This window comes from Diabrotica virgifera, chromosome 5 (assembly GCF_917563875.1).
Source record: "Diabrotica virgifera virgifera chromosome 5, PGI_DIABVI_V3a".
NCBI classification, from domain to species: domain Eukaryota; kingdom Metazoa; phylum Arthropoda; class Insecta; order Coleoptera; family Chrysomelidae; genus Diabrotica; species Diabrotica virgifera.
The window spans coordinates 238,110,326-238,136,249 of record NC_065447.1 but is presented as its reverse complement, the minus strand read 5'-3'; the positions used below and the strand labels follow the sequence as shown (position 1 = coordinate 238,136,249).

At 32.2% G+C, this 25,924-nt stretch overlaps 1 protein-coding gene across 1 annotated transcript in view; it reads left to right on the top strand.

Annotated features, from left to right (window-relative positions):
- LOC114329586 (laminin subunit alpha) overlaps positions 1-25,924 on the top strand; it is a 192,193-nt gene that overhangs the window by 89,896 nt on the left and 76,373 nt on the right. Inside the window, exons 5-10 of the mRNA XM_050651827.1 lie at positions 1,321-1,534; positions 2,589-2,798; positions 10,287-10,559; positions 11,069-11,209; positions 22,438-22,710; positions 22,768-22,902. Of these exons, the coding sequence (XP_050507784.1) occupies positions 1,321-1,534; positions 2,589-2,798; positions 10,287-10,559; positions 11,069-11,209; positions 22,438-22,710; positions 22,768-22,902 (1,246 nt within the window). The remainder of the gene's footprint in view (positions 1-1,320; positions 1,535-2,588; positions 2,799-10,286; positions 10,560-11,068; positions 11,210-22,437; positions 22,711-22,767; positions 22,903-25,924) is intronic.

The following is a 25,924-nucleotide window of genomic DNA, read 5'->3' as shown; positions in this document are numbered from 1 at the left end:
TATGTAAATCAAATTATTTTGATTTTGAATTGAAATGATTTAGAATTGAAAAAATACAACAAAACATGGAGTAAGAAAACAATATATATTAGGTGAATATTGATAGAAATTTTGATGGTAATCAAATTATGTAAATAAAAGTATTACATACTACTTATGTATTTTGGTAGGTTCAAGGTAGGTATCGGAGCCCGTATAACGACTAATAAATTTCGCAATCACTTGCGTCGTACAAAGTGGCTATGTTCAAATATCATAACAAAATTTGATCAACTATTTATAAAACACTTACCAGTGAAAGATTCTTTAGCTTTAGCTTTGAATAAGCGAGATCTGCGGCACTCATATTAGTCACTGTTTGATGAGCTTTCACATTGGCATGCAACAATCATCTCTTCTATGTAAATAAGTCCAAAAATATAATATGAAAACTATTTAAAAAGGCAGTATAACCATTAACTAACTTTTTGTTTGTTGTTTCTCTTCCTACAAATTTTAAAACGCAACAAGCATACATTATAACCAAACCACAGTCCCACAGCTGCCATATTGGATAATTTTTGTCATGTCATTTGAACATCCAATCAGAACATAGTTATAATGCGCATGCGCCCGGTCGCTAGGTTTTACCATATAAAATTTCACCGTCATTACGCCCATAAAGAAGTATAACTTCAAAAATAAAATGTTCACAAAATATGGGACTAGAACATGATATCGATGTATACCCACCTTTCTACCGTTTCCTCGTTACAGGATGTCCCAAAATTTTGGTTTCAGTTAAATTACAATACATGTTAAACTACAAAACCGTCTATTTTCTCTGTTTCTAAAGATATCAAGAACATTCAAAAAATAAAATGTTCACAAAACATAAGACTACAATACGATTCCGATGTATACACACATTATTTGTACCTCGTCCTCGCTACAGGGTGTCTCAAACATAACATAATAAAAACAATTCTTTTCTTCCACCCGGTATAAGTACAAAAAAGAAGTTTGAATAAACCTTTACACAAATGTGTACCTATCTACTAAAGAAAAATCTAAAATAAAATAAAAAAAAATTAATTACCGGAATCGGTTAAACAGTTCACGAAAAAGTCAACTATGAAATTGAGCATAAATTTATGTATCCCTAACTTATGCCTCGCAATGTATGTTTGACCAGATTTGTGAGCCATAACTTACATAAGCATGAATGTTATAACTTCATCAGCTTACCATAAAAGATAAACAGAACTAAGTTATACAATTTTTGTTTTCTTTATTTAAATTAATATTCTTTTTCTTATCGTTAATCGTTCTATTTTTTAGTATTTCTATTCCATCAAAGAGATAAGCATAGGAGGTCGTTGCATGTGTAATGGACACGCAGATGCTTGTGATATTCCAGATCGGCAAGACAACAGGGTTCTGTTATGTAACTGTAAGCATAATACCTGCGGAGCTAAATGTAATAGTTGCTGTCCAGGATACGAACAAAAAGCTTGGAAACAATCCAAACATAATGCTCCTTTTATTTGTGAACGTAAGTACCTGCTTTATAGATACGACTTGCCTGGTTGCACCAACAAACCTTAAGCTCCAGCTTAGCCCAGCTCAGCTTATAGACAAGGCCGCTTTAATTCCCTCTTACGTTCACCATAATTTTTGATTCTTATCTATGTAATCCATTGTGGCAAGCTGAAAATTGATCTAAGACTCAACGGTGCAACGCGTGTTTCGTAAGCTGAGCTTAAAGCACATTTTAAGCTTAAAATCTATTGGTGCAACCAGGCATTAGACACTCAGGAATTAGAAAAGTTATTAGCTAAGATAACGAAAAAACTTACTTTAAAACAATTATTTATAGGGGAAAATTATGGGGGGAAAACAAAACACATGATATACCAAACAATAGTATGGAGTATCATGACATATGAAGCAGAAATTTGGATGACAAACACAAAAAACCAAAGGAGCATTCTGACGACCGAAATGGAGTACTGAAGAAGATGCTCTGGTCTAACCAGAAGTGACAGAATATCAAATGAAGAGATAAGGAGAACAATGAAACTGAAAAAAGATACCCTGCAGTATATAGATGGGAGAAGAATGAAATGGTACGGCCACGTACGTAGAGCAGAAAATTCATAGATAAACAAGTTTGCAGAATGGAGCCCAAGAGGAACAAGAAAAAGAGGAGGACCGAGAAGATTATGGAAAAATGAAGTCGACGAAGCCATGTCAAAGAAAGAATTGGAAGAAGGAGACTGAGACGGAGAATAATTATTTAAAGAAACCTAACAAACATGTGATGTTTATACCGTTAAAATATTTAGAGAAAAGAATAGAAAACGTCATAGTATTTGAGTTCCTTCTATTTTAATGGTCAGGTAAAGACCTAACCAACTAATTTTTTTTCTTTACCGATACATTGCATTTATGGACGCACACTTGCAACCATTTCATCATTCTTCTATTTTACTTATTTATAGTACTGTATTTTGTTTTAAAATAAATTTTGTCGTATGGCTTTCAGTTTTTAACTTCTGAATTAGACCTCATTAAAGTAGAGTATACATAGTTTTATTTTCTTCTAGCTTGCAACTGTTTTGGCCACAGCGATGAATGTGAATACGATCCAGAAGTGGACAAGCAACATCTGTCACTCGATATTCATGGCAGATACGATGGAGGTGGAACGTGCAAAAATTGTAGAGACTATACAGAAGGAATTAACTGCAATAAATGCCAAGATAGGTTCTTCAGGCCTTACAACAAGCAATGGAACGAAACAGATGTATGTCAACGTAAGTATTCGTTTTTATGCCAACTTTTTTATTTTCTTTATTTTAGTACATTCTTTCACGGTTTTTGCTGTAAATTTTAAAGAACCGCTTGGATCGACATGAAATTTGGCACACGCATAGCTAACATATCAAAGAAAAAAGTGATATGGTGCCGATGTGTGCTTTTGCCCTCGAGGTGATTTTCACCCCATCTCGGGGGTGAAAAAATATATGTCCTAGATAAGTCCCGAAATAGATAAACTGACTACTTTTAAGCAACTTTTCTTCTATAGAGCTTTTTCACCAAATCAATACTTTTCGAGTCATTTCCAAGTGGATATATTCATTTTTCAACAAAATAACCACGTTTTTAGACGGTTCTTCGCAAATAACTCAAAACGTAAGCATTTTGTTGAAAAAAATATGCTTAGCAAAACTATAGCCTATAAAAAAGTAAAAAAAAAACGGTGTATACAGGGTGGTTCATCTTATTCGCCTGTCTGTACGGAAAACCACTTAAAATTTAAAAAAAATTTCTTCACAGTAATATACAGGGCCATTAATACTACAATCTAAAAATAATGTGAATTATACAGGGTGCTCCAAAAAAGAGTGGTATATCAAAGTTATATTTTTTCTTATGAAATGCCCTATATATGATGCCATTATTGAATTGACCTTTAAAAATAAGCTATACTTTCATAAGGGTTCCCTATACCTAAATACAGGGTGTTTTGATTTATTTCGATTTTTATAAAAATGTAAGGTTTTAGAAAAAAATAAATATCTACGAATCTAAGAATCAGTAACAAATTCTTTCTTGGATCTTAATAATTGACTATTTAGCATACTTAAGCAGATGCTCATTGCAACAAAGTTGCATACAGGATGGTCAAAATATGAGATTGTTCTATTAACAAATTCAAGCTGTAATAACTTACTTAATTTAAATGGAACACCCTCTATCTTACTATCCTATCGCGTAGAAAATATACTTAGCTTTCAATTTGTATTAGGGTTTCCTATACCTATCTTTTTACAGGGTGGTCAAAATATTAGATTGCTCTATTAACAAATTCAAACTGTAATAACTTACTTATTTTAAATAGAACACCCTGTATCATACTAGCCTATCGCGTAGAAAATTTATTTAGCTTTCAATTCTTGTTAGAGTTTCCTATACCTATCTCCTTTCATTTGTTAAATATTTAAAGATTTAATAATTTGCAAGCTTTAAAAATTAGAATTAAGTAAATATGTCGTGGTTACATATGTACAACACATCACCAACACCGGCAATATACTTAGACATGATACTGTCATTAATAAAATTTTCATTGTTATCATGTAATCACACAGAGTGTTGTATTATTTTAGTTGATTTTGGCCTACATGTGACATTGAATAATATGTTTATATTAAACTGCATATCCTATATTAGATGCCGTATTCTGGAAGATATTTAAATTATATTTCATTCCGTATAAGTATTTTCCATACCTTAAACCAACGGTTATTAAGTAAATTTAAGAACACCACTTTTTGTTTGAATCTTTGAATCGCAATTACAAACTATTAAATGCAATGGCTACTATGACGAAAACGAGCCTATTGTACAAAAATATGTAAAAATGGGTATTTACCGAATAACATGGGAATTTATATTTACAGAATAACATGTGTATTGAGAATGTTTACATGGAATTGAAGAGATTTTAAATATCTTCCATTATAAAGAATAGAATATCGACTGTCATTTAAAATAAGAACACTTTGTGTGATTAAATGATAAAAATTTGAATTTTATTAACGAAAGCATCTTGACTAAGATATTTAAGTATATTGCCGGTGTTGGTGATGTGTTGTACATAACCACGACATAGGTACTTAATTCTAATTTTTAAAGCTTACAAATTAGGAAATCTTTAAATATTTAAAAAATGAAGGGAGATAGGTATAGGAAACCCTAATAAGAATTGAAAGCAAAGTAAATTTTCTACGCGATAGATTGGTAAGATACAGGGTGTTCCAGATAAAATAAGTAAGTTATTACAGCTTGATTTTTTAATAGAACAATCTAATATTTTGACCACCCTGTAAAAGATAGGTATAGGAAACTCTAATATAAATTGAAAGCTAAGTAAATTTTATACGCAATAGACTAGTAAGATACAGGGTGTTCTATTTAAAATAAGTCAGTTATTACAGCTTGAATTTATTAATAGAACAATCTCATATTTTGACCACCCTGTAAGAAATTTTGTTACAGTAATCATCTGTTTAAGTATGCTAAATAGTCTATTATTAAGATCCAAGAAATAATTTGTTACTGATTCTTAGATTCGTAGATATTTATTTTTTTCTAAAACCTTACATTTTCATAAAAATCGAAATAAATCAAAACACCCTGTATTTAGGTATAGGGAAACCTTATGAAAGTATAGCTTATTTTTTAAGGTCAATTCAGTACTGTCATCGGATATAGGGCATTCCATAAGAAAAAATATAACTTTGATATACCACTCTTTTTTGGAGCACCCTGTATAATTCGTATTATTTTTAGATTGTAGTATTAAAGGCCCTGTATATTTCTGTGAAGAAATGTTTTTAAAATATTAAGTGGTTTTCCGTACAGACACCGAGGCGAATAAGATGAACCACCCTGTATATTAGGTCTCTATACCTAGCAAAAACAGAGTTAAAGCTAATGAAAAATAGGTTCATACTCGAAAAATTCCAAATAGAATAATTCAATGTGAAATATCCAAATAATGAAGCATTCTTGGGGAAAACACATTACAACTTTTTTAAAGTGTTTAAAAAAAGCTTTATTTCTGTTTTTATAAAAAAATTCTAGCATCAAATATAAGCAAGTTACGCTCAAAATAAGTTGGTCCCTTTTGTTTTGGCAAAAAAAAATCAGGAAGATCACCCCCCAATTAGCAACTTAAATGAAAGTAATCGTTACCGCTTCACAAGTTACTTTACTTATGTTGTGTTTATATGATCTGTAAGTTTCATCGATTCAAAGTGCTTATTTTTGAAAAAATTTGGGTTTTAAAGTAAAATTTTTAAAAATTTTAATTTTGAAAAAAATGCTTTTTTTCAAAATTTTAATTTTGAAAAAAATGCTTTTTTTTTTCAAAATAACTTAAAAATTGTCAGAGATACCAAAAATCTTAAACAATAAAAAATGTCGGCTCTACCTTTCTGAATATTTTGTATTTTTTTGTTTTTCAAGACAAAAATTGGTTAAGATTAGGTGTTTCCAAATTTGCATACACTCGTGATAAGTGACTCGTTCAAGCCATTTTAACTACAGCTCTGTCAAAAATAAGGACTTTGAACCGATGAAAGTTACAGATCATATGACCAATACATACGAGAGTAAAACACTTGTATAGTGGTAACAATTAAGTTCATTTGAAATGCTAATTAGGGGGTGATTTTCCCGATTTCTTACCAAAAAAAGGCCAACTTTATTTTGAACCTAACTTTTTTACTTTTGATGCTAAGAAATTTAAAAAAAAACAAAAATAAGCATTTTTTAAACACTTTAAAAAAGTTAACATGAGTTTTCCCCAAAAAAGTGCTTCGTTTTTTGGTTATGGCACGTTAAAATATTCGATTTGGAATTTGACGAATATGAACCTATTTTTCATTAGCTATAACTCTGCTTATACTAGGTATAGTGACCTAATATATCCACCATGTTTTTCACTTTTTTATGTGCTATATTGTTGATAAGAATTTTTTTCGACCAAATACTTATTTTTTGAGTTATATGCGAAAAACCGTCTGAAGATGTGGTTGTTTTGTAGAAAAATTAAATATTCACTCGCAAATAACTCGAAAAGTATTAACTTGGTGAAAAAAGTTTATAGAACAAAAGTTGCTTAGAATTATTCATTTTATCAATTTCCGGACTTATTTCGAATATAAATTTTTCACCCCCAAAAGGGGATGAAACTCACCCCTAGGGCAAAAGAACACATCAGCACAATATCAATTTTTTTCTTTGACTTGTTAGCTATGTGTATGCCAAATTTCATGTCAATCCAAGCAGTTGTTTAAAATTTAGAGGTTTTGCAATATTTCACCTTTAAAGAACGTACTATTTATAGTTCTGACAATAATTTGCTTTCAGTACTTGTCGAAAACTTATCCACTCGGGAGTAGGTGACTTTTATATCCTTTATTCTTCTTCTTGACTGTTTTTACAACTCGGGGTGAGTCTTCGCCGCATCTACTATAGCCCTCCATGTTCTACGATCTTGCGCTTGCATTTCCCATTGCTGTACCCCAATTCTAGATAAATCAGGTTCAACATCCTCCTTCCATCTTTTTCTTGGGACGCCCTACTGATCTTCTACCATCTGGTCTCTCTAAAAACTTCTACTGTTTTTAACACTCTGTCTTCCTCTGATCTTACCACATGACCTGCCCATCTTATTCGGTTAGATTTTATATGTCTGACAATGTTTTCAGTACCATACAGAGTCACCAATTCAGCATTACGGCACCTTCTCCACTCTTCTGTCAATTCATCCCTTTGAGGGCCAAATATCATTCTAAGAACCTTCCTTTCAGATACCAGCAGCTTATTTATTTCCCGCTGATGTAGAACCCATGTTTCCATAAATAACAACTTGGCGAATAATATATATGTACAGTCTTAATTTATATTGTCTTTAGCAGCTTAGATTTTAATAATAATGGTAGGGAGTCAGGGGCGGCTCGTGATAGTAGAAGGTGGTGAGGCACACTACACCTGAGGAATTTTATTATTATGGTTAGCTTCTCTTTAATGGCCGGAGAGTCGATTTTGTGACGGCATAACGCTATCACGAAGCTTGGATAAATAATCCCCACAAATTATCCCTACACAAGAAATCCCCAGACAAATAATCCCCGGACAAAAAATCCCCACAAAAAATCCCAGGACAAATAATCCCCGGACAAATAATCCCCACAAAAAATCCCGGACAAATAATCTCCACAAATTTTTTAGACAAAATATCCCCACAAAAAATTCCGGACAAAAAATCCTTAAGAAATATTTGTAGCCGATTAGTTCTCTAAAAGTTTTCCCGTGAATGCGATCGACTCAAATGCTTTCAGCCTCAGTTCATAGAGTTATTTTGAATTCCAATTCCATATCGAAAATTTCAAATTTTACATAACAAAAGAGTGTGAGTTTTTTCAAAAATCGTGGAAGATATGGGGAATGAGCTAAGGCTATGGGAATCATATTGCTATATTATTCGCTTAAATCTTTTGTTCACTCCGATTTGAATAACTATGTTCAAAAAAAGAATGTGTGTGTACTTTGTACGCACGTAAGAAGATATTCTTCTATTATATAATGGGTAATTTAAACGAAGTAAATATACTTAACAGGTTATTTGTATTTTATTTAAAAATCAAACTAACTTTCTTATCTTCCACTTTCAAAAAATTTTTATTAAAACAACCAAAAATAAAAAAAAAATGAATCGCCCAGGATTTGAACCCGCGTCATTCCAATCTCAGAGCTAACGCATTACCAACTACTCCAGCGAGGTCCTTGTAATTGACATGTAAGTTTCGGATATAATTAAACAACACGGCGACATATAGTGTAAAAATGTTATGCTTACATAATATTTTATTATTTTACCACAGAGAAACACAAATCCAAAAATACAAGAATTATAATAAATAATACATTTCCTAAGAACACTAATATATTCTTTTAATGACTTATTTGCACGGTTACAGATACATACATACCTATCTTGAAAGATTAGCAATGAACTACATACTGTCTGTGTACATACTGTCTGCGCAGGCGCGCATATTTATGTACAATTTTACCCTCAATCGAATCGCGCCTAAAGAAGAATATCTTCAAAAATTTTTACAAAAAAAAACACAACCACAAAATACAAGATTTTCGAAACACTTAAAAACTACTTTTGTATGTAAACGTCCGATGCGGAAGTGGAAAAGTTAATAAAATCATTTTTTAAGTTAAATTGTGGCTTATTTCCCATTTAGAATAATAAATTATATTAATACTACAAAGATATCCTCGACACCTAATGGTAAAAGAGGCAACCGATTATGTATGTATGTATGTAATACTACAAAGAAATAGCTTCAGAACAATATATTAGGTGATAGTGAACAATGATTTAAAATGAACAATGTTTTAAATACATATCCATAAACTTCTAAAACATAATAATCCATTCGCATACCGCGTCTGCATAGACAGCTATGGTCTGCAGTCTGTTCAACTCGGCTATTCTTATTCCGTTCCGCGGAACCTTAAGTAAAAAAACACGTGTTTGAGGCCGGCCTCAAGGTTAGATGAATTTTGTTCCCAGAATCGGTGGCACATTTTTCAAATTTTGCCGGTTTTACTGTTGTCGTTGTCCTATTTTAAGAAACGGTAGTATGCTAGACAAGGATGGTGTGAGGCTAGCTTCAACTGTAATGATTTGAGAAAGTTGGAATGAGATATAGATGCATATAATACTGGCACGTGGAAGACGGATACAAAGATAAAGAGTTAGGGCCGTACCGATTTTAATTTTTTTCATAAAAATAAAGTTATTTAGGAAATTTCAAAAAGCTAAATTATATTTAAAAAGCTGATTATGAAACAACGAAATAACGTAAACAGTCGATTGATATACTGGTGAGGCACTGCCTTAACTGCCTCATAGGACCATTCGCCACTGTACGGAGTATTCTATTCCCCGCAGCTATGCTTACTGTGACCTTTTCTTCCATGTAGTAGTTGTCATCTGTGATTACCGCCTCTAGATATTTAAACTCTTTGAACACTTCGAAGTTGTGGTCATTAATAGTTAAGTTGTCTTGATTTTTGGTTACTAGCTTGTATTTCGTCTTCTCTTCATTTATTCGAAGACCCAGACTACCTGTTTCCTCCTCGAGTTGTGAAAACACTTCTCTCACGTCTCTTTTAGAATGAGCGACTGCATCTAGATCATCAGTAAAGGCTAACAATAGTGTTGATCCTCGATTCGTAGATCCCCCTGTCAGCTCAGATGATATTTTACTTATTGTATATTCTAAGGCTAAATTGAATAGCAACGGTGATAAGGGGACAGATGCCTCGGCACAGGACAGACATTCTATTCTTCCTTATTGATATTGTAACAATAATACGCGATCGTTTTATTGTCCGTTTATACGAAATTTATTTATACAACTTTACAGTCTGAATTTGTCTTATACACTAACTTACTCCTAAAAATTGGCGTCCTTATAAATATATTGAATACAAAAATACCAGAAGCGTTCCGAACGTTCCAGAAGAACGGAACCGCCCATCCCTAGTAATCACGCCACATTCGATGAATCGCACGCCTCCCCTGGCGGTGCTTCGCGTCTCATCTAGATTCTTCGGTATATATCTGTCTGTGTAGAGATGGGACCTGTTATACCGGGGTCGGTCAAGAGTACTCTTTTGTTACAATATTATATAATTATTTTTAGCGTGTCAATGTGACATTTTTTACTCCACCGGCAACTGCGCAGAGGGATCTGGAAGATGTGAGTGCAGAAAAGAGTTCGTACCACCAAATTGCGACAGCTGCAGCTTTGGCTATTACGGATATCCTAATTGCAAGCCTTGTGAATGCTATCTCAATGGAACCTTAGAGCTACAGTGCGCTCCATCTCAAGGCGAATGTACCTGCAAATCCAACTTTGGAGGAAAATATTGCAAGGAATGTGCTCCTGGATTTTTTAACTTCTCTCAATGTACAGGTTAGTATAGGTTGTAAGGAAAATGTTATTATAGTCAAGTTGTTTAAAGAATACCAGTGAATCACCCTTTTTAGTATCGTGAATCTAAAGTTTATTTGCATAAGCTATGCACTAGATGTAAACGTTCTTCTTCTTTAGTTTATTGGCCTCCACCTACTTGGGTATTTGGCCAGAGATGGTCAAATACTCAAGTTGGTGGACAGCGAACGAGATCGCTATATGGTTTAGGTTTTGAATATTTTTGGATAACATTTACTTGTATAATCGCGTAAATTATTCATTAATTTAATTAATAGGATTATTTTTTCACTATATATGTATTCAGTGATTACAATAATTTATATACTATACAATAAAAACTAACAATGGAGAACAGAGAAAAAGTTATAAAGTGATGTTAATGTCTTATTGAAATTTAGTTTAATTCAATAGTGTTCTTTCAGCTATTTGACTTAATTTTTTTTAATTGAAAAGGTATGAATTACTAAAGTTATTGGTTTTGCTTTTAGAGTGTCAGTGTAATCCGCAAGGTTCAGTATCGTCTGAATGTAATCAAGAAACGGGAGCTTGCACTTGTAAAAATAAATACGATGGCCTGAAATGTGAAAAGTGTAGAGATGGGTATTTCTATAAGGACGACGATTGTACTTGTAAGTATAAAAAATATTATTGTGGTCGAACAATTTTTTTTTCTCGAAAATGAATTTTTGTTTTACATAATATTCTCTTTATAAAATAAACTTTTGCATACTGTTAAACCAATCATTTAAAGATCTTTCTCTACTTCAAATCTGTTTCTTCAGGTCTTCAGGTGTGGCAGCCTCGTTCTGATTGGAAATAAAAAACGCTGGACGGAAGGGCCGCCCGAGAGCTTTATCGTACCGATCTATTATCGTTATCGTACTAGATACTGGCATTCTATAAAAATAACACAGTTACTCGTTATTTTGATATTTTAGAGACACCTTGTATAGTTGAAAATATTTTATAGTTCTACGCATCATTGATTCCTGCATTTGAGAAAATGTTCGATGCCATATTTCGGAGACACACTATAGATGTATAGATTATTGCATAAATCAATAGAATATTATAGTCACACTTTCATTTCAAATTAGTTCATTTTTCTGAGAAATTAATAGTTTACAATATTTGCATTTCATTCTATTTCTATTACACCAGTCAATGCGCGAGATTAAGAACAAGGTATTACCTCCGAATTCTATCCTACTGCATGGATTTTAAAGAAATTTTGGGAGTAGCCCAATCTCTTAATTCAAAGTCTATCCTATATGCTATGGCGCTTTTATTTATTTATTTATTTATTTATTTATTTATAAAAATCCAAACAGGTCCTAAAACCTTTTTACATGGACAGTTATAATCATAAACTTTATATAACAAATATAACTAATATATACAGTCATTAGCACAACTATTGATAGGCAGATATAGAAGACTTTAACACAAAAACAGCTAGATTAATGATATCTATTATCCATCTACTAGTTTAAAGTGCTCTTGCACTATATGTCTATAGCAACCAACTGACATTGTAAAATCAATGTTTTTTACTAAATTTATATTGTTCGCTAGTTTCAACATGGCCTCTAGAGGAGAGCAAACAGATGTTCTTATTTTTCCAAACAACAACTGATATCTCGTTGCTTTTCGAGGAACATTAAATGGTATCCGCATTCGTAAATCAATTGTACCTGAAATATTATTAATTATTTTATATAAAATCATTGCCATTACAAATTTGCGCCTACTAGTCAAAGACAAAACTTCAAATTCTTCCCTTAGCATGGTTGATCTTATGGTTCCATAATCAGGCCATCGATGATGTTTTTTGAAATACAAATAACGAAGAAACTTATTCTGAACTTTTTCTAGTGCCTCTAAATGTACTTGAGGTTGTTGTCCCCAAATAATGGAACCAAATTCTAATATTGGTCTAACTAAAGTATTATATAATATTTTTATACCCTTAATACTAGTAAAATCGCAAGTTTGTCGACATATAAAACCCAGCATACGGTTCGCTCGTTTTGCAGCTTTACCAATATGTGTAGCAAATGACAGTTGATTATTATAAATCAAACCCAAATCCTTGACCTCACTGGTCCTTTTTAAAACATTAACTCCTATTAAATAATCAAATACTATTGGTTCTCTTTTACGGGTAATAGACATAACGTAGCACTTATTTATATTGAATTTGATCTTATTATTGTCACCCCATAATAAAATGTTCTCAATATCCCTTTGAATCATTACGCAATCCCTAACAGTTTGAATTATTTTGAATAACTTAAAATCATCTGCAAATAATAAGTAATGTGAATACTGGATGACGTTTGCTAAATCATTTATAAACATTAAGAACAAAAGTGGTCCAAGATTAGACCCTTGTGGTACTCCCGAGTTAGCCTTAAATTTACCAGAAGTATTTCCATTGTGTTTTACAACAAAACTCCTATTCTGCAAATAACTTTTAAATAACTTTATTAGATTATCAGATAAGCCAAAATTACATAACTTTCTTAAAAGAACATCGTGTTTTACTTTATCAAAGGCTTTTTCGAAATCCGTATACACTACATCCAATTGCAATTGTTTTTCTAACGCATTGTTTGCAGACTCGGTGAATGAAATAAAACTTGTATTTATCGAGCGACCCGACATAAAACCATGTTGATGATCATTAATACTATTTTTGACGTGATTATATACATGAGCATGCAATATTTGTTCGAAAATTTTTGATGGAGCACACATAATAGCGACTCCTCTATAGTTTTCAATATCTCTTTTGTTACCCGCCTTAAATATTGGAGTAATTGAAGATAGTTTCCATTTTTCTGGAAATTTTGAATAAGTTATTATTAGATTAAAAATATGTAATAATGGTAACTTTAACCACTCTTGGCATGCCTTTAAAATATACGGGGGGATGCCATCTATACCGGCAGCTTTCTTTGGTTTCAGCTTTTTGACTGCATTATCATAATCTACGCTTGTTATTGATGGTAAATTCAAAACATTGTTATTACTAATAATATTTGTAAAATTAGTGTTATAGCTAGAAATGTCGGTAGAATAAACAGATTCAAAATATTTCGCAAACTCATTAGCAGTATCACTCTGATTTATTTCTTTACCCCCAAAATAAAATATTTCTGTTTGATTAGACTTAGAATTCTTATTATTAATGAAATTCCAGAAATTGTTAAACTCATTTTCTATATTTTCCTCAATTTGCCGTATATATTTCCTGTGCTCTATGTTAATTAATGATTTCAGTTTTTTCTGGTCTTATAAATTGATTGTTAAAATAAATTGAAACATGTCTTAACTTTCTAAAATTATTTTTTTGTTTGAGCAACTTTTTGATATCAGGCGTAAACCATTTCGGAAAATTAGAATAATTCTTGTAAATATTATATTGTGGTACAGATCCTTCAAATATATTAAGTACTTTTGAGTAAAAGATATCTAGAGCTTTATCTACCTCTATTTCCTCTGTTACAGCTTCCCACGTCATATTTCTCATCAAATCACACATCAAATCAAAATTTGCTTTTTTAAAATTAAATCTATTACCAACTAACTTATCTGTTTGTCTAAAACTTGATACTGTAAATGAAAGTTGAATTTCCAGAGATGGATGTAATCTATCTTCCTTTACTAATGGTAACTGCTCTTGACATACCTTACAACTATTTATATTATCTGCAGATGCTACTACTTGATCTAAAGTTTTGCCCTGCCAGTTTTTTACATTGTTATAAAGCAAAAATGAAATAAAATTTAAAAACTCAATCATACTTTTAAACTTAGCACTTCCATTAGTAAAATCTAGATTTTCGGTTCCTTTAATTTCTGCAATATTGAAGTCGCCAAAAATAAACGTGTTATTAATATCAGTAATATGTGTTTGTAACAATTCGAAGCAATTCGCATAGTCATGTAATTTACAATCTGGTGGAATATACACTCCAATTAATTTTATACTTAATTTGTTATTAATTTTTAAATCCGCAACCAAAATTTCAAAAGATGAACAATGTTGTGTTACTTTTAAAATCTTATGCTCCTTTTTTATTACCATTAATACTCCTCCTCCCTTAGTTTTGCCAGAAATCTCCTGGTTTCTGTCAGATCTCAATAAGTTAAATACATTTATATCAATTAGTTCTCCATCAACCATATCCTCCCGAAGCCATGTTTCTACAGCTACTACTACATCATAATTACCTTCCAAGCAATTTTTATAGAATTCCGCAGTTTTCGTGTTCAGTCCCCTACAATTCTGAAAGTTTATGTGAATCCCTGTCATGAATTGAGTTGTCCCCTGATATCAAATCCTAATCATATTATATTTATTATTTAATATATATTTTTTTACACCTATTTTATTTCTACTATACCGTAGTAAATTCTTTTCATAAATTTTTGACAAACCAAATAACTTAAAACAATAATTGAAATAATTTAAAACATCCAGTTTTTCTATAAGTAACTCATTAACAACATCAATATTTTTATCCTCTTATACACTACAAACCAAAATCAACGAATTTAAGTTCCAAATTAATATATCTAAATTACTATCAACAAAAACTTATCAGTCACTAATATACACATTACAGAAACTTTGAGTATAAAGTAGCCCACACACGTTAATTGTCAAGATCCGATTCGCAAGTAATCACTTTAATTTCATCATTCTTCTTTATAAATACTCTACCATCGTAACTCCATGCCTCAGTCTTCCCGAACTTACTCCTTGCCTTCTTCAATAATGAATACCTTTGTTTCGTTAGATCTTCATTCACAAATATTTTTGTTTCTCTTAATTGTCTTCTAGCACTTAGAATTTCCTTTTTCTTCAAATAAGAACTAAAGTCTACCACCACTGTTCTCGATTTATTAGTTTGCAAGTTTAATTTACCTTGTCTGTATAAATTAGAAATTTCGCTGGAATTGCATTTTATTTTCAATGTGTTGTTTATAAATTTATCATGGGGGCGGTTCCCACCCCTTCTCGGGGGTGGAACATTTTTATTTTTATGAGTGAAAATAATTTCGACCACGAGTCAGTAATCTGTTAACCGAGATACAGTAGTACCAAGCGGCGCCGCTAGGAGAACACTCCAATAATCCACACTCCGCTACAAATATTTTAATATCTGCAGTTATTTTTCGTTTCGTTATGGTGCAATTCAGTCTTCTTGTAAAGCCTCTTTGACAAGGAATAGATTCTGAAACACCAGGTGTCAGGGGATGGCAAGAGACTCGAATTGAATCAAAACGAAACGATTATTTTGTTTTTTGTTATACCTTACTCGGTTTAAGAGTACAAATGACCACGTTTCATTAAAGTAATCTGCGACGCATTATTGGAGTGTTCTCCTAGCGGCGCCGCTTGGTACTACTGTATCTCGGTTAACAGATTACTGACTCGTGGTCGAAATTATTTTCACTCATTTCGTCATTCCCCGTTAGAGGACAGTCTAACCACACTCCGCTGCAAATATTTTAATATCTGCAGTTATTTTTCGTTTCGTTATGGTGCAATTCAGTCTTCTTGTAAAGCCTCTTTGACAAGGGATAGATTCCGAAACACCAGGTGTCAGGGGATGGCAAGAGACTCTAATTGAATCAAAACGAAACGATTATTTTGTTTTTGAATTACATGGAGAAAAAGGAAGATTTTTAAGAAAATTTAAAAATGCATTCTATAATTTGATCACATATTTTACAAAAAACATTCATTTTAAACCCGTTCAACTTTTTGAAAGTAGAAATAACGCTATATTAAAAGGTATTGCAGAAGAAAAACAATGCATTTAAATTATGGTGGATGAGGGGTTAAATGTATGTACCTTTCATTTTTCCTTAAAGTACATTAGTCATATATTTTTTTGCACCATATCTCGCTTAGTTTGAATGTAACCGGCATTTAATGGTGCTCGTTTTAAAGGCCTTTTCAAACACTACAAAAGGCGATGGTAGCAATATACACCTAAAACCTACCGTTCCTCTGTTATTTCAAGTTGAATACACCAGTTTGAGCATGCACCAAAAAAACAAACTCTTTTCACCTACCATATCTCTTTTTGTATTATAAATAGAACATTTTCGAAGGAACGAATCTCTTTGTTATTTATAACTAAAAAATGTTTTATATAGTGTTTTTAGTTCGATGTATAGTTTTCAAGGTATTCACAAAAACCGTCCGAAAAGGTGTCATTTTTCAATGAAAATGGCCAATTTTCAACTACGCATAACTCAAAAAGTATTGAGTTCTCAAAAAAAAAGTATAGACCAGTTTTTGCTTAGAAATAGGTTCTCTAGCCACTTCGGTGCTTATTTTGACCAACAAATTTTCCACCCCCTTGAAGGGGTGGGAACCGCCCCAAGATAAAAAGCGCCACAGTATATAGGGTAGATTTTTTTTCTTGAGCTATTCCCTACTTACTGTGAAAATATCAAGTACATCAATGTAGTAGGATGGAATTCGGAGCCAAATACCCTCATTGACTGCCCTATAATTAATAATGCTCTGCTATGATCGCGTGAGAGAGGACACACACAAGATTATAGCAAAATTTCTATTTACTGTAACTTTTCGAGTTTTTGAGCTACAAGAGCGAGTTTTATGTCATTGGAAAGGTAATTTTGAATTCTTTCAAAATATGTAAAAATATACAGGGCGTATCAAAAAAATTAAGATTTTTTTTTCATTTCCGGTTCAACCGGAAGCCATATTTTGGGAAAAATTTATTGTGATAATAGATAATAAAGTACCATATATGTCTGCAAAATTTCAAATTTTATTTTCTATTAAAAAGGAAGTTACGGGCACTCGAATATTTTTTTATAGAAAATTCATAACTCCCCTCCTATGGGGAGTTAAGAAATCTGACTAATGTCATTCAATTTACCGATAGGATTTCAAAAATATATCAAAAAATAAACAAATTCCTTGCAGCCATTTTTGAGAAAATCTAGTTCAAAGTTATGTCAAATTTTGACCCCTTAAATATAGGCAACCCATAACTTTTTCTGAAAAACGATAATATTATTCTTACAGCACCATCTTTAGGCTATATAACGACTTTTTCAAATTAAACTTATCTTAAACAAGTTTTTAGATCGGTAGGGAAATGTGTCGGGTGGGCGGTCGGCCATGTTGGCCGCCATTTTGAATTTGGAAATGTCAAATTCCGTATTTCTATTTACTTATCGATGAGCTAACTTCGAGTTAAATTTCATTCGTTTTGGTCAAAATTTGCAAAAATGGGCCCTAAATAACCCTCCTATTTCGGCCCCCCTTGAGAGGTTTTTTTGAAAAGCTTCGTTTCTCGACAAAATTCTCTTAAACTTAATACCGAATTTCATCGAAATAGGTCCGGTAGTTTTTGCTGGGCGGTGGCGACATACGTACGTACGTACATACTTCCGACATGCTTTTTTTATTTGCTTTTTAGACTCAGGGGGACTCAAATCGTCTAAAAAAAAGTGAAATTTGAAAAAAAATTTTTTTGCACGATCCTATAACTTTATCTATTATAATATACTACGTATGTAGTACGATAAAATAAAAAACGCATTTGGTGTCAACAACGATTCTAATGAATGTTAGAGGCGAAAGTTTAACGCTTTGTAGTAGTGAAGATTGATCCAGATTTGGTGTTTGTTTCTTTTTCTATTCTCTGGAATGACATTAAAATATAAGGTTTCGTCGTCAAATGTAGTAGGCTTAATTATTTAGTTGACAGTGGAAAAATTATTGCCTTTAACTCACAGTTGTTTAGTATTGTCAATTTCCAGGCGGATATTTTCAGGAGTTATCGTTACCTTATCACGTCTTTTCTCTAGTAAGTCTAGTAAACAGTAAACCTATTGTTATTTAAATTTCTTTAATCTTCTCTTCTTTTGACTCTTCAATTTCTTTTTTCATATCTTTTTAACTCACTTTTGAGGTTTCTATTTTTGATATAAGGCTCACAAACAACTCTCTGTCTTCCTGACGACGTCTATCTTCATCTTCGTTTTCTTCCTTACGACGTCTTTCTTCAGCTTATTGTCAACATTTTCCGTTTTTTTCGTGCCGTTTTTTTTAATTGCAGTAATCATACCTCGAATTTCCTTTATCTTTGTTTCGCTTCTTCTTTTGACCATACAAATTCTCGAAAATAACTTATTTCCCTTATTATTGCCCCTTCTGACACCAGTTGTTTAACTTGATTTAACTCAAACACTCAATTACAAACACTTTCTACACAAAAATGTGCCAATATATCTCCTCTTTCATTTCGTATTCCCATACTATATTTTCCTGTTTTCCTATGCCAATCTTCGCATTAAAATCTCCTATGACAATATTGAGCTAGTGTTTCTTTGTAGATGTTAATTGTAAATGCTCTTTCTTCAGAAAATGTATTCATGCTTCTTGCTGATCGGGAAATCCTTAGCATCACTGCTCTGTTTAAGGAGCGCCAGTACTCGGGGTCATTGAAATTTCTCGGCTTTTATGATTTTATGATTTTTTCTTGGGAAAGTTAGGCTCTAGGGTGGTTTCCCGTTACCTTCCTAGAGTGTTCAGTAAAAGGAAATATCGTCCCTGTCATTTCCAACTATCAAATGTGAAAAGTGGTACTTTTCAGGAGAGCAAAATAACTCTTTTTTAGACACTCCTAAATCAGCGCATTGACAAATGGGAAATTTTTTATATTTTTTGTATGTAATGTTAAATCCTTGTTAGATTGATAACAAATTTGAACTGCTTATCATTTTTTTTCCAAAAATCACATTCGTTACTTTGCTTTTTGTATTAATCAAAGATTTGTTTCGGTCCGATGATTCAAAGTAGCGAATGTATAATAGCGAATAACTGTATAATCAAATAATGAAAATCCGTTAAAATGAAATCATAAACTGCCTCACAAGAATTTCTTGGAAGCGATGAAGCGATACTGAAACAAAATTTGCACTAATTGTAAACACGTGCATTTTATTCTTCTCAGCAGTTCAGCATTTTCGACAGTTTACAGATTATAATTGAATAACTGTTGAATAAATTACAACACAAACTAACGAATGTGACACATTAGACATTTAGCGTTGTACAAATATACCTTTAGTTATATTTATACAAAACAAAATATTTTCGTCAGTTTGCAGTCAACCAAATGAAAAAATGTTCATATGTTTAAACAGCATATTTCCCGAGCTCCTAATCAAGCTACAATAACAAGAATTTGCCAAAAGATGTATCACGTATAATGCAAGGGCAAAGTATCGAATCTGAAAAACCCGATTTTTCACATTCGATAGTTGGAAATGGTAGGGACGATATAGTGACCCGTCTGTCCTCGGAAACCTAATAGCCATTATGAGCACATATGGCAGTGAAGTTTGGCCACTGAAACAAAGAACAGAGAAAATGTTACTAGCAACAGAAATGGACTTCTGGAGAAGAGCAGCAGGCAAATCAATAACAGATCGGATACCAAATGAGAGAATACGAGAAATAATGGGAGTCACACATACAATAATTGATGACATAAAAACAACACAACTTATATGGTACGGCCATGTACAGAGAATGCCAGATGGCAGAATCGCTAAACATATTTTGGCGTGGACATCACAAGGGAGACGGAAAAGAGGAAGTCCGAGAGGAATATGGAGGGAGGAAATCGAAAAGAAAACTAGAGGAAGGAGAAATCCCTCGAGGTCTATGACTAAACAGAGAAGAATGGCGGTTAGGAGTCGGAAGGTAGTAGTTGTAGTAGCTATTAGGTTTCCATTACAATATATCTGAGCGTGAATAATAAAGAATTTTTAATACAATATCCAGGGTCGTCTCAACCCGGGGGTGCAAGGGGTGCGAGGTACCCGGGCGCCAAGTCCAAGGGGCGCAAGCCGAACATTTGCTAGGCTCAAACTTACGATTTTTGTCCTTTCAAAGTTTTCAAAATTCTTTTCAAAAAAAAAACTACAATTAACAAAAATATACAAGTACACTTTCGGTATTTTTTACAAAGGCTATTAATGCTTACTACACCTACGATATGCAAATGAAATATGAAACCCATTTAGATTATTCCGAAAATACTTTCAAGAAGGTGAAGCGTAATTTTGACCAATATTGAATGTCGAATTTCACACAAGGAATAACTTTGATACTATTGTTGTTAGGTTTGTTTATCTCGATTCGTCAATAGGACTTGCCGAAGTTAGAGAGAATTTTCTAGGTTTTTTACCGGTTACTGATACTACCGGACAAGGATTAGCAAATTATTTATCAGAATTTTTGAAATTAATGAATATTGATTTAGATGATTTACTAGGCCAAGGGTATGATAATGGGGCAAGTATGGGAGGCAAAAATATTGGCCTTCAAAAAAAATTTAAGACATAAATCCTCGTGCGTTTTATGTTCCTTGTACGGCTCGGAGCCTTAATTTTTTAGTGCTAAATGATGCTGCTAAATGCTCATTGGAAATAAGAAATTTTTTTCAATTGTTCAAGAAATTTATGTTTTTTTCTCATCAAAATTACGGTGGAATGTCATAATGAATGAGATACCCACCTTTACATTAAAATCGCTTTCAAATACGCGATGGGAGAATAGAATTGGCTCATTAAAAATATACTTCGTTTTAATATGGGGAATATTTACGATGCATTCATTATATTCAATTTTTGACAACAAGTACGACAATGACACAAGAAGCATCGCAAGCTTACTGATGAAAAAATTAAAGAACTTTAAGTTTATCTGCTCTGTCGTGACTGGTAAAATATTTTAGCAAAGGTTAATATTGTCAGTATGATTTTGCAAACGCGGAATATTATTATTTTGGCAACCGTTAAGATGCTTGATCAAGTTAGTAAAGATTTAGCCAACAACCGCACTGACACTGCGTTTGAGCAGATATGAATTGACTCGGTACCAATTGCTAAAGAAGTCGATTGCGAAACTAAATTTTCTGAAACTGTTCATCCACGTCCCCGAAAAAGACATTTCAATTACGAGGCTGCAGACGAGTCTCTGTTAGACCCAAAACAAAATTTTAAAGTTAACTTCTATTATTATTATTATTTAGTGGACATTGCCATTGCAAAATTAAGTGAAAGAATTTGAAATGTTGAGGGAAAATAGTCATAATTTTTCGTTCTTGGAAAATATATTGAGTTGGAGAAACTCCGAAGAAAACTTAAAAAACACACAATGTTTGAATTTACAAAAAAATAACTACCGTATGGAAATAGATCTGATATAGGTAGATGATGAAGATGTATTCCATGAGTTAGAATTGTTACCAATATTTTTATAAATAAAGACACAACTCCACTCGATATTTTAAGTTATATAATCTAATAATTTACTCTCCGTTTTCCCAAATATTTCTAAGGATATATTTAACACTTCCAGTAACAGTAGCTGAAGGAGAAAGGTCTTTTTCTAAACTTAAATTAATCAAAAATTATCTGCGCTCAACAATGGGCCAAGACAGATGAAAAACCTGGCTTTAATAAGTATAGAAAAGGAAGTAAAATGTATCACCGAAGTAATAAAAACTTTTGCCAACTTTAAAGCTAGAAAAGTTGACTTTGATATAGTGTAGTGTTATAAGATTGATCTTTTTTGAATACTCAAACAATGTTTTTTTTAAAATATAAATAAAGAGAGCAAACATAATTGTTTTTAATTTTTGCGTACCTATAACCTATACATATAATTTTCTGACAAAAGGGGGCGCAAAGATGACTCTCGCACCCCGGCGCCGTGTAAGACGGCCCTGACCCTATCTACCGTTTTCTTTTATGACTATTAAATTCTGAAACATTATTTTAGACTGTGATTGTGATACCAGCGGTACTCAACCGGAGATCTGCAATAAAAGCAACGGAACTTGTATATGCAAACCAGGATACGGTGGCCAACGCTGCGATACATGTCTTTTGGGTTACTATGGTTATCCTGACTGCAAACCTTGTGACTGTAGTAAGACTGGATCCCACGGAACCAGCTGTAGTGCGACTGGAAAATGTTCTTGCTTGTTCAACTATGCCGGGAAAACTTGTAGCCAATGTAGCCCTGGTTATTATGAATATCCCAATTGTAACGGTAGGTATTTATATGTAAATTTTATACACATTTTGTTATAAACTGATAATGTTTTAGCTTGTGAGTGCGATGAGGCAGGATCTATTGGTTTGTCTTGTGATCAAAATGGGAAGTGTGAGTGCAAAGAAAACTTTGCCGGACAACATTGTAACGCTTGCAAAGAAGGATATTACAACTTTCCTGCATGCGAAGGTAAGGGTTTTAAGTTTTTTTATACTTTTTGAAAACATCAATTAGTGTATAGCCTTTCGTAATGTCTAGTTCATCAAGATAATAATCTGCATATGAAAGAGAATAATATCAAATCATTACTTTAATCAAGAAACATCTGTAAAAGTTGGCAACGAACTATCAGAAGAAATAGAAATACAACGAGGGATAAGGCAGGGATGCCTACTTTCTCAGCTGCTCTTTAACATGTATTCAGAAGAGATAGTTCAGAAAGCACTAAAGGAAACATCAAATGGAATTAAAGTCAACGGAGACGCTATAAATAAGATCAGACACGCCGATGATACGTTAGTGATCGCGGAGTCGATTGCAGAATTGCAGATGAATATATCTGATCAATAAGATTGTAGACCAGGGCGGATCTGTTTTGAGGTGGATGTGAGAGGTGGCATTCGGATTTTTGGACATTAAGTTAGGTGATAACTTCAATAATTATAATTGACTTATGCTACTTCTCAAATATGACCGGAACATTAAAAAAAAATTAAAATATTTAAAAATATCGAAATACGTCGAATTTTTCTACTTTCTTTGCTTATAACTTTAAAAAGATTAATTTTTGAACAAAGTCGTAAAGAAATAAAATAAAGATAATTAAATTTTGTATGAAATACGACTGGTTAAAAATGTCTTAAATTATTACCCTCTCCGCAAAATAGCAATACATACAAAATAAGGGGGCAAAATAAACCTGTTTTTGTTCAGTGTTTTTCAACCACTTTGGTTGTACATAGAATCTTAGTAATTCGCTTAAAAAATTCTTATAACATACTTAACCCGTCCGTTCACCAAATTTCTTTAAAATCGACTTAATAGATTTTGCATAATAATTTTGCAATCTAAATTTTTTTAAGAAAGTTCAAATTTTTTAAAAACTTTCTGAACAAAAAGTACACCATTTAAAAGTTTGCTAATTTTTTTTACATATAAATAGACGCTCTACCTATCTAATACACCTTACACAATTAAAATCGGATGATTTAAGCAGCCTCAGCAATGTTTTAAAGTTATAAACAATTTTTTGGCTTATAAACAAATTAGTGTTGCCGCCAAGGGTGGGGGTGCAACGGTCTCCTTTATTTAGATGGACTTACCCAAGTTTTTTATGTATTTTGACCCGTAGGACTCGAAGTTTTTGTGTAACAGTTGATCCGGATGTCGATAAGATTGTTATAAACAAAGAACTTAAGGAATTACATAACAGCGATTTTTCGCAAAATAAAACATTTTTTTGTATTTCGTGGGCAATTCTAAGCAAAAAATGTTCTTACAAGTTTTTTCATAGGATGCATAGTTTTCGAGATAAACGCGGTTGAACTTTCAAAAAATCGAAAAATTGCATTTTTTGAACCCGAATAACTTTTGATTAAAAAATAAAATAGCAATTCTTCTTGCAGCATTTGAAAGTTTAAGTCAAATTATACTGGTTTTGATTAATTGCATTGCTAAAAACTAATTTTTTTATTGATAAACAAAGCTATTTCTTTATAAGCCAAAAAATTGTTTATAATTTTAAAACATTGCTGAGGCCGCTTAAATAATCCGATTTTAATTCTATAAAGTGTATTAGATAGGTAGAGCGCCTCTTTATATGTAAAAAAATTAGCCAACTTCTAAATGGTCTACTTTTTGTTCAGAAAGTTTTAAAAAAAAATTGAACTGAAAAAAAATTAGATTGCAAATTTATTATGCAAAATATATTTGGTCGATTTTAATGAAATTTGGTAGACGGTTCAAGTATGTTATAAGAATTTTCTAAGCGAATTAATAAGGTTTTAAGTGCCACCAAAGTGGTTAAAAAACATTGAATAACAACAGGGTTATTTTGCCCCCTTATTTTTTATTTATTGCTATATTGCAGAAAGGATAATACTTTAAGACATATTTAACCAGTCATATGTCATACAAAATTCAATTATCTTTATTTTATTTCTGTACGACTTTGTTCCAAAACGAATCGTTTTAAAGTTATAAGCAAAGAAAGTAGAAAACAATCGATGTTTTTCGAAATTTTTAAATATTATAATTTTTTTATTAATGTTCCGGGCATATTTGAGGAGGAGCATAAGCCAATTATTTTTATTGAAGTTGTCACCTAACTTTATCTGCAAAAATCCGAATGCCACCTCTCACATCCAATAATAGACGTTTTTTCACAGATCAGCCCTGGTCTATTGTAGATAGTAACGACGTTTTAAAAAGAATCAAAAAGGAAGAGGAGATAGTAAATACAATAATTGTTAAAATTATAAAATTGCAGAATCTGGGTGATGTTATGAGAGGTGTGAGATATGTGTTGCTGCAGATCATTATACAGAGAAAGATACAGGGCAGAAGAAGCATATGTATAATTTTTAGCTCCCTTGAGCTGTTTGAAGCAGCAGTATCAAAGGTGAAGGTAGCCGTAATGATAGCCAACCGTCTTAAAGGAGCTAGCACTTAAAGAAGAATAAAGTACGTCATATTTAGGAAACAAATTCCTGAGTAAAACACGTGAGAAGGCCAAAACATGCTTGTGGCAAATATTGTAAATGTACATGTAGACATTTTGGAGAAATATATCGATTTCTGTAGCTTTTATTAATTAACCCGGGAGCAGTCGCGCCGTTAGAAAAAATCTCATATTTTATCCTTTTCCGTGATAACTTGATGAAAAATTCTGCAACATAACTTTCCACTCGTAAGTACCTTGAGGAAGATTGTAGAAATGCGTGGGAATTGTATTTTAATATTTTTTTAAAAATTTTTTATTTTTTTATTTTTTTTTTGTGGAATTTCTGGCTTTGGTGAGAACCAATTAGCTTTAAAATTGTTAGAAATAGATATTTTTAACATAACAAATAAATAAAAATATTATAAAATAGAAATTTGTTTTAAATTCGTATTTAAATTCGTATTGTATAGAGACTACAGAAATAGTATAAGTATGGAAACAATACTACGAAGATAAATTCAAACACGAAGAAGTAGACAGAAATGAAGC